The 10,550-nt window shown below is 38.8% G+C and overlaps 1 protein-coding gene across 2 annotated transcripts; it reads left to right on the top strand.

Moving 5' to 3' along the window:
- Positions 1–5,205: 5,205 nt before the first annotated feature.
- Positions 5,206–10,190, top strand: MBL2 (mannose binding lectin 2). Of its 2 annotated transcripts, none has more exons than XM_066348715.1 (5): positions 5,206–5,323; positions 6,419–6,611; positions 7,006–7,122; positions 8,468–8,536; positions 9,321–10,190. In XM_066348715.1, exons 2-5 carry the CDS (start codon positions 6,428–6,430, stop codon positions 9,692–9,694), a joined length of 744 nt encoding a protein of 247 aa, XP_066204812.1. In that variant the 5' UTR covers positions 5,206–5,323; positions 6,419–6,427; the 3' UTR covers positions 9,695–10,190. The 2 variants fall into 2 exon arrangements, with proteins under 2 accessions (XP_066204812.1, XP_066204811.1); XM_066348714.1 differs by having other exon boundaries at positions 6,383–6,611.
- The last annotated feature ends 360 nt before the right edge of the window (positions 10,191–10,550 follow it).

Here is a 10,550-nt window from a genome sequence, read left to right as displayed (position 1 = left end):
CGGATAAATGGCCTCAGGGGGCCGTAGTTTGGGGACCCCTGGTGTAAACAGATCAAAGTGGGAAAAGAATATAGCAAAAGAGGAATACAGCTTTAAAGAATAAAATGGTAATATACAACTACATATCAATAATAACCTTAAATGTAAATGGATTAAATGATCCAATCAAAAGACATAGGGTACCTGCATGGATAAGGAAACAGGACCCATACATATGCTGTTTACAAGAGACACACCGTAAAACAAAAGGTGCACATAGGTTGAAGGTAAAAGGATGAAAAAAAACATTTCATGCAAATAAAATTGAAAAAAAAAACTGGGTAGCAATACTTATATCAGACAAAATGGATTTTAAAACAAAGGATATAGTAAGAGATAAAGAAGGCCACTACATAATGATAAAGGGAGCAATCCAACAGGAATATATAACTATTGTAAATATCTATGCACCTAATATAGGAGCATCTAAATATATAAAGCAGACTTTGATGGATATAAAGAGTGAGATCAACAGCAACACTATAATAGTAGGAGATTTTAATACCCCACTAACATCACTAGATAGATCCTCAAGAAAGAAAATTAACAAAGCAACAGCAGACTTAAAGGACACACTAGATCAGTGGTTCTCAACCTTTCTAATGCCATGTCCCTGCAATACAGTTCCTCATGTTGCGGTGACCCCAAACCAAAAAATAATTTTGGTGGCTACTTCATAACTGTAATTTTGCTACAGTTATGATTCGGAATGTAAATACATGATATGCATCATGTATTTTCCGATGGCTTTAGGAGACCCTGCCAGGGTCACGACCCACAGGTTGAGAACTGCTGCACTAGATCAACTCAATTTAATAGATATCTTTGGAACCTTTTACCCTAAAGCAGCAGAATATACATTCTTTTCAAGTGCTCATGGTATATTCTCTAGGATAGACCACATGGTAGGGCACAAAAGTGGTCTCAACAAATTTAAGAAGATTGAAATTATATCAAACACTTTCTCTGATCACAATGGCATGAAAGTAGAAATCAACCACAACAGAAAAGCTCAAAAATTCTCAAACACATAGAAACTAAATAGCAGGCTGTTAAATAATGAATGGATTAAGAATGAGATCAAAGAAGAAATAAAAAATATTCCTAGAAATGAATGATAACGAGCATACAATAACTCAAAATTTATGTTACACATCAAAAGCAGTACTGAGAGGAAAGTTCATAGCACTACAGGCACACTTTCAGAAGCTAGAAAAAGCTCAAATAAACAACTTAACCCTGCATCTAAAAGAACTAAAGAAAGAACAGCAAGTAAAACCTAAATGTAGTAGAAGAAAGAAAATAATAAATATCAGAGCAGAAATAAATGACATAGAGACTAAAGAAACAATACAGAGGATCAATGAAACTAGGAGCTAGTTTTTTGAAAAGGTAAACAAGATCGATGAACCTTTAACTAGACTCACCAAAGAAAAGAGAGAGAGGACTCAAATAAATAAAATTAGAAATGAGAGTGGAGAATTAACAACTGACACAACAAAAATACAAAGGATTGTAAGAAATACTATGAAGAACTGTATGCCAAAAAACTAGACAACCTAGATGAAATGAACAAATTCCTTGAAACATACAATCTTCCAAAAATCAATCTGGAAGAATCAGAAAACCTAAACAGACCAATTACAACAAATGAGATCAAAACAGTTATCAAAAAACTCCCAACAAAGAAAAGTCCTGGGCCAGATGGCTTCACAAGTGAATTCTACCAAATATTCAAAGAAGAACTAACTCCTATCCTTCCCAAGCTATTTCAAAAAATTCAAGGGGAAGAAAGACTTCCAAGCTCCTTTTATGAGGCGAGCATAATTCTGATTCCAAAACCAGGCAAAGACAACACAAAGAAATAAAATTAGAGGCCAATATTCCTGCTGAATATAGATGCTAAAATCTTCAACAAAATATTAGCAAACCGGATCCAACAATATATGGAAAAAATCATACACCATGATCAAGTGGGATTTATTCTGGGGAGGCAAGGCTGGTACAATATTTGCAAATCTATCAATGTTATTCATCATATAAACAAAAAGAAGGAGAAAAACCACATGATAATTTCAATAGATGCAGAAAAAGCATTTGATAAAATCCAGTACCCATTCATGATCAAAACTCTCAACAAAGTGGGAATACAGGGAACATACCTCAACATGATAACAGCCATCTATGACAAACCCACAGCCAACATCATACTCAATGGGCAAAAACTAAAAGCAACCCCCTTAAGATCAGGAACAAAGCAGGGGTTCCCCTTTTCACCACTCTTATTCAACATAGTCCTGAAAGTCCTAGCCACAACAATCAGACAAGAAGAAGAAATAGAAGGCATTCAAGTTGGAAAAGAAGAAGTAAAGTCTCATTATTTGCAGATGATATGATGTTGTATATAGAGAACCCTAAAGTCTCAATCAAAAAACTATGGACCTGATAAATAAATTCAGCAAGGTGGCAGAATATAAAATTAATACTCAGAAATTAGGCATTTTTATACACCAATAATGAACAGTCAGAAAGAGAAATTAAGGAAACAATCCCCTTCACTACTACAACCAAAAAAATAAAGTACCTAGGAGTACATTTAATCAAATAGACTAAAGACTTGTACTCGGAAAATTATAAAACATTGATAAAAGAAATCAAGGAAGATACAAACAAGTGGAAGCATATACCGTGCTCATGGTTAGGAAAAATAAACATCATTCAAATGTCTATATTACCCAAAGTAATTTATGAATTCAATGCAATACCAATTAAAATACCAATGACATACTTTAAAGATATAGATCATATATTCCAAAAATTTATATGGAACCAAAAGAGAACATGAATAGCCTCAGCAATCTTAAAAAAAGAAGAATAAAGGGGGAGGTATCACATTTCCTGTTATCAAGCTATACTACAAGGCCATTGTACTCAAAACAGCCTAGTAGTGGAATAAGAGCAGGCACATAGATCAATGGAACAGAATGGAGAACCCAGAAATAAACCCACAGCTCTATGGACAACTGATATTTGACAAAGGGGGTAAGGGCATACAATAGAGTAAAGACAGCCTCTTCAACAAATGGTGTTGGGAAAACTGGACAGCAACCTGCAAAAAAATGAAACTAGATCACCAACTTACACCATTCACAAAAATAAACTCAGATGGATAAAAGACTTAAATGTAAGCCGTGAAACCATAAGCATCTTAGAAGAAAACATAGAGAGTAAGCTCTGCGACATCTCTCGCAGTGATATATTTGCTGATTTATCTCCACGGGCAAGGGAAATAAAAGACAGGATAAACAAATGGGACTATATCAAACTAAAAAGCTTTTGCACAGCCAAAGACAATAAGAACAGAATAAAAAGACAAACTACACAATGGGAGAACATATTTGACAATACGTCTGATAAGGGGTTAATAACCAAAATTTATAAAGAACTTCTGACATCAACACCAGGAAGACAAACAATCCAATCAAAAAATGGGCAAAAGAAATGAATAGACACTTCTCCAAAGAGGATATACAGATGGCCAATAGGCATATGAAAAAACGCTCAACATCACTAACATTAGAGAAATGCAAATTAAAACCACAATGAGATGTCACCTCACACCAGTCAGAATGGCGCTCATCAACAAAACAATACAGAATAAGTGCTGGCAAGGATGTGGAGAAAAGGGAACCCTTCTGCACTGCTGGTGGGAATGCAGACTGGTACAGCCACTGTGGAAAACAGTATGGAGATTCCTCAAAAAAATTGAAAATCGAACTGCCTTTTGACCCAGCCATCCCACTTTTAGGAATATACCCCAAGAACACCATAGAACGGTTCCAGAAGGAGAAATGCACCCGCATGTTTATAGCAGCATTGTTCACAATAGCGAAGATCTGGAAACAGCCCAAGTGTCCGTCAGAGTACGAGTGGATTAAAAAGCTTTGGTACATATATACTATGGAATACTACTCAGCCATAAGAAATGATGACATCAGATCATTTACAATAACATGGATGGACCTTGATAACTTTATACAGAGTGAAATAAGTAAATCAGAAAAAACTAAGAACTATATGAACCCATGCATAGATGGGACATAAAAGTGAGACTCAGAGACATGGACAAGAATGTGATGGTAACAGGGAGTGGGGTGGAGGGGTGGGGAGGTGGCGAGAAAAAGGAGGGAGGGGGTAGTGGAGGGTAGGGGCACAAAGAAAACAAGATAGAAGGTGACAGAGGACGATTTGACTTTGGGTGAGGGGTATGCAGCATAATCAAAGGTCAAAATAATCTGGAGATGTTTTCTCGGGACATATGTACCCTGATTTATCAATGTCACTGCATTAAAATTAATAAAAATAAGATAAAAAAATTAAAGTGTCTAAAATGTAATATTTACATAAAATGGAATATTATTCAGTCTTAAAAATAAAGGAAATTCTGATATATGTTGCAATATGGATGAACCCCCTACACACACGTGTTAAGTGAAATAAGCCAGTCACAAAAAGACAAATATTGTGCGATTTTATGAATATAAGCTACCAGGAGTTGTCAAATTTATGGAAAGAAAAAGTAGAACAGTAGTAACTAGAGACTACAGGGTGGGAGTGGGGATTAAAAATTGTTCAATGGCCTGACCTGTGGTGGTGCAGTGGATAAAGTGTTGACCTGGGAACGCTGAGGTCACTGGTTCAAAAAAAACCCTGGGCTTGCCTGGTCAAGGCACATATGAGAGTTGATGCTTCCTGCTCCTCTCCCTTCTCTCTCTCTCTTAAAAAACTGAATAAAGTTATAAATTAAAATTAAAAAAAAATTGTTCAATGAATACAGAGTTTCAGTTAAGGATGATGAAAAAGTTATGGAGATGCTTAGTGGTTATGGCTGCGCAATAACATCAAGGTACTTAATACGGATAAATTGTACACCTAATAACGGTCAAAATGTAAATATTATGTTATGTATATTTACCACAGTAAAGAATAAATGACAATTTGAAAGACAATTTGTGCAGTATTCAAGCACGAACAGCTGCCCAGCACTGTGCCAGAGGCCCTTAGTAAAGCCCTAGCCAGAGCTAGGATTTCACTGTACTTCTAAGAAGAGTTGTTTATTAACCTGAGGTTGAAGGCCAGGCCAGCCTGTGTCAGTTCACAGGTTCATTGGGCCTTGCAGTTGTGGGTCCAGACTTCTTCCTCACCCGGAGGCATTTCTCTGCCAGGGTCCCTTGCTGGAGGGCCAGCTTCCTTGTCTTTGCATCCCTGCTCTGCAGAAGCCTCAGTAAGTTCTTTCTGGTGAATGGATATAAGACCTTGGATTTATCTGGGGACTTAACTGGACCTTGGAGGCCTCAAGGAGGTGTTCTGAGGAGTGGAGGTATGGAGTTGTTTAGCAGAAGCCATGCAAGGAGTGTCTCTTTCTCTGACTATGCTGGGGCAGTCGTGACTTTCCTCCATTTACCTGACCATTTGCGAAGGAGACTGTTTTCGTTTTCAAAGAAATCCATAAAGAATTAGAACCATGAAACTGAGTTGCTGAGGTTTCTTGAAATATGATTTTGAAAGAACTTTGAAAGACAAAGTAGATGCTAAGATTGAGCAAAGGGAAGGAGAGTCAAGGAAGGTGGTATCTGCCAGTGTTTTTGACTCAGAGAACACAGAAAATTTCAACCAGGACCTGGGGAGGGATCTGGCACCCTGCCAAGAACAAGGTAGTGAGAAATTTCCCAAATAAATGCTACCTCTGGTAAGTCTCTCTTGAAATAGGAAATAAAACTTCCAGAGGAAGCAAACTCAAGTTAATTCTGGGCTGGGTTAATGACTAATAGTGACTCTTTCTCTCTGGATCACCAGCCTTCAGCTTAGTGCCTGCCATTAAGTTCAAGTGTTGGTTAACTGGCCCTGAAGAGCAATATTCTGCCCAGATATGAAGATGGGAGGCAGGAGTCAGAGGGGCCTGAAGAGGAGAGGTGGGAAGACAGGCAGCTCCTACAGATTCTTGAGTCTCCATTCCCTCCTACCCTAAGCAAACAGGCGGGAATGTGCTGGCAATGTGCGCCCATTTGCTCTCCTAGATGACACGGAAAGCATGCTCACAGTCCTGTAGTGGTAACTCTAGAGTCCAGGGCATGCAGGACCCACTCCCTAGCACCCCCACTGCATGTTGTGCCTACCTTTGTAAAAAGTACTAATCACACAATATCAGAAGGAAGATTTATTTTTCCAAATCTCCCATCTGGAGGCAGAAATGGGTGCATAATCCAGCTCCAATCACCTCTGCCCAGTACAGGTTATAAAATAGAGGAAATGTGGGGTAAATGTAGGTTGATTATCTGAACAGGATGAGATAATCTTTCTCGACTTTTCACACACCAAGGTGAGGACCATGTCTCTGTTACCATCGCTCTCTCTCCTTCTCCTGAGTGTGATAACAGCATCTTGCTCAGAAACAGAATCTTGTGAGAATCCCCAAAAGATCTGCCCTGTGGTCACCTGTGGTTTTCCAGGCACCAACGGCTTCCCAGGCAAAGATGGGCATGATGGCGCCAAGGGAGAAAAGGGCGAACCAGGTACAGCTTGGGCTGCTCTATCTCTGTGACTCTTTACTTCCAGAAAAAACTACCTGGAGATGTGAGAGTAAGGTCCTATTTATATATGTTGTATTTCTATCAACTACATATTATAATTTAAAACAGACACAGCTCTGACTCTCTAGTTTTACAGACTTCCACACAGGAGTAGGTGACATGTGGTAATTCTGCCTGCTCAGGAGTTGACCTTCCTGGCAGGCCATCCCAAGGGACATGGGGGGATTCTCTTCTCTGGGTCAGTGGAAATAGTAGTTTAGAAAGCTGGCCCTGGATTAATGTCTTCTTTTTCCTGGGAAGGGACTAGGCATCTGGCTCTTGGGGAAATATAGGAATAACCCAGATAATAATTTATGTTTCCTTCATCATCCAATAGGCCAAAGTATCAGGGGCTTGCAGGGCCCTCCTGGGAAGCTGGGGCCTCAAGGAAATCCAGGTCCCTCTGGGTTACCAGGACTAGTGGGCCCAAAAGGAGACCCTGGAATATGTCCAGGTAAGAAGCTAACTTCTACCAGGTCTAGGTTGAGGGCTCCCAGCATCCTGGAACTTTGAGTACTAGGTGGGAGATGCCCCTTCATCTGCTGTTTCACGGAAAGATAACCAACTCTGCTTCCTGTCCCAGAACCCTCAGTCCTCTCTCTAGATTACCTAGAGCTTCAGGAGATTCCTATCAGTGCCTGGGTACTTGCAAACCCTCAGGGCCACTCCTTTACCAGGCACCACCTGAAGGAGCTGGGCCCTGGCTTTCCTTTCGCTGACACAATGTGAGGCTCTAGTCCAAAAGAGAGAAGATAGACCACATGTGTGTTGGGCTTATTATGTCTATTTTCACAACATCATTAAACATGGTATTCCAGTTATTTTTTACTCCATAAGAAACAAATGCAAAAACACAGCCACATATTTAAATCATAATTCTGTGGATCTGCCAAGTGATTTCTCTGCTGAGCTCAGCTGGACTCAGACACGTGTTTGTGATCAACTGATGACCAGTGCTCTCACTTATATGTCTGACTATTGTTTAATTGTAAGCTGGAGTGATGAGGATAATTGACCCTGACCCTCAGGTCTGTCATCCTCTAACAGTCTAGCCCAGCTGGTTCCCATAGAGGTGATTACAAGATTCCCAAGAGTAGGATTCTCCCTTCTGAGGGCTTAGAACGTGTGTATTGCTGCCTCTGTCACATTCTACTGGTCAAAACAAGTCACAGAACCAGCCCAGATTCAAAGAGTGTGGTAATAGACTCCATATCTTAACAAGAGAAGTTGCACCATATTGAGACCATTTTTGCAATTTATTACACATTACTTGCCTTATGCTTGCCCCCCCTTAAATCAGGTACATGTCACAAAAATCTTGGTTTACTGATTAATAGAACAAATGCTGGGGAAAATGAAAACAAAACCAAAAAGGCAACAAAAATTCACTAAAAAAAAAACCCTATAATCTTTTTAGTCAATATTCACTAGCAGATTATAATTCCCCAAGAGATTTCTTTTTTATTCATGATAGATCTGTTTATTTGAAAAATAACTCAGGGCATACATAGCTGAGTGTATGAAGTGCTATCATGGTAGGCCATGAGGAAGTGCATGTGTGTTCACGTACGTGTAGGCGTGTGTGTGCAAAGTGGCTTTAAATACATCCAATGGGTTAGGAATGATGCTTTGGGTTGGATGGAAATAAAAATACTTTTTCTTCTTAATATTTTTTATTTTCCTTCAAAGAGCAAATAATGTACAAGATTCTTTAAAAATTTTATATAAAATACCTTACTCATTTGTAGTTTTGAAATCTCTTCTCAACAGTGCTTTTTTACTTTGTTGTAATTTTCTAGATTGTGGCCCTGGCCTGGATCTTGCAGAGATGAAAGCTCTACGATCAGAATTGAACACTATCAAAAAGCGTAAGCCTTTTCTTCCCTTTCAGGCAGCTGCTGTTTAGGAAGGTAGACGGTAACACATTTACTACATGCTGTATGTGTAACTTTCTAGGGTCGAGTTAGGTGTTTCTCATATTCTGATCTCACAAATTCCTTTCAACCTTTTAGTAGAAAGCGAGGCAAAGAGAAATCAGATAACTTGCTCAACTGCCCAGAGCGAGTAAGTGGCAGAGGTAGTGTAGGAATGAAAGTTAGTCTGACCCCAGCGACCCTGACGCTGTCCCCTTTACTAACAGTGTGTGTGTGCCACTAAAATGATACCTCTGCCTCCTTCATTTGTTGTGTTCATGTCGAGACCTGACAATGGGGCCTAACCAGTTCCTTCTGTGCCCTTGTGGCCTGAGGCAAATATTCTCAGACATTTGTGTTTATTCTCAAGTTAATATTGTGGTAAAATTCAGAATGAGCAATTACATGTGTTCTAGAACTCTTATCCAAAGAACAGCCTTTGTTCCAGTCTGTCTTAGAATTGGCTTTGCCAGATTTAACAAATAAAAGAACGGGACACCTAGTTAAATTTGAACTTCAGGTAAACAACAATTACATTTTTAAGTATAAGTATGTCCCCAAAGTTGCATGGTAGATACTCATTTTTTTTTTTTAAAAATCATTGTTTCCCTGAAATTCAAATTTAACTGGACATACCATATTTCATGTGGAAATTCTCCTCTAGAAGCTTTTGTTTAGAAAAATACCTCGGGCTAGGCCTAAAGACAAGTCAGTATCACCCATATTTTTTCTGTTTTAGTGCTACTTCTCTCTCTGGGCAAACAAGTTGGAAATAAGGGCTTCTGGACCAATGGTGAAAAGATGAGCTTTGACCAAGTAAAAGCTCTGTGCACCGAGCTCCAGGGCTCTGTGGCCACCCCCAGGAATGCTGAAGAGAACGAGGCCATTCTGGCTGTCGCCAAGGGAGAGGCCTTCCTGGGCATCACAGATATGGAGACTGAAGGTCATTTTGTGGACCTAACAGGAAGCAAGGTGGCCTACCTAAACTGGAATAAAAATGAGCCCAACAACGCTGGTAATGAAGACTGTGTGATGATCTTGAAAGAAGAGGGCAAGTGGAATGACATTGGCTGCTCAGTCTCCCTTTTGGCAGTTTGCGAGTTCCCTGTCTGAGGGAGCATGTCCCTCAGGACCTCCTGTCCCAAAATCTCATCTCCAGCCCACAGTCTGCTTTGAAAGATAGTTCTCTATCCATTTCCCCATACCCAGTATTGCTTTGCTCCTTCGTGAGGAATCAGAGAAAATGAGAAGAATGGACTGAAGGATGGGATGTGGAAGTGAGACATGAGAAAAAACTGATGGGGAGAGTTTCTGATTCAAATGCAGTCACTAATAATCATCACTAACAACAATAAAATCATAACAGTAGTAGTAAAGTAGTAGCAGCAATATAAGTACTGATAATATATTTTATAATAGTATAATTTTTAATGTTTACTATGAATCAGATCTCATGTTATGAATCTTATTTTAACTATAATATCTATATGTTAATGTAATTTATGTAATGTTAGTATAATTTATATAATAGTTAAATTAGGCTATATACTAATGTTTGAATGGTGTTAACTTGCTAGGGCATAAAATAAAATAAATTTATTTTTCCACTTATAAATGCCTGTGTCGTGTTGAGCTTTCCTTTCTCTTGGGGTGGAGGACTCCACTAATCACATCCCCCAACCTAATTCCACAGCTTTGGGGCCAGTTTCAGATATTAAGAGGGTATATTTTATTGCTTTCCTTCTGAATTGCATTTTATTTTATTTTTTTAAGGAGGTACTAAACTCTGTAAAGAACATAAATCTTAAGTTAATGAATAAATTCTACTAACCACTTTGTAGATCAAGATATAAGACATTTCTAACATCAGAGAAGCCCCTCATTATCTCTCTTAGTTGATATTTACAAAGTAAATACTATTCTGATTTCTATTACATTACATTAATTTTGTTCATTTATGAACTTCACA

Source organism: Saccopteryx leptura, chromosome 9 (genome assembly GCF_036850995.1).
Source record: "Saccopteryx leptura isolate mSacLep1 chromosome 9, mSacLep1_pri_phased_curated, whole genome shotgun sequence".
NCBI lineage: Eukaryota > Metazoa > Chordata > Mammalia > Chiroptera > Emballonuridae > Saccopteryx > Saccopteryx leptura.
Note: the sequence above shows the minus strand (reverse complement) of the source record. Positions and strands in the feature narration are given on the sequence as shown.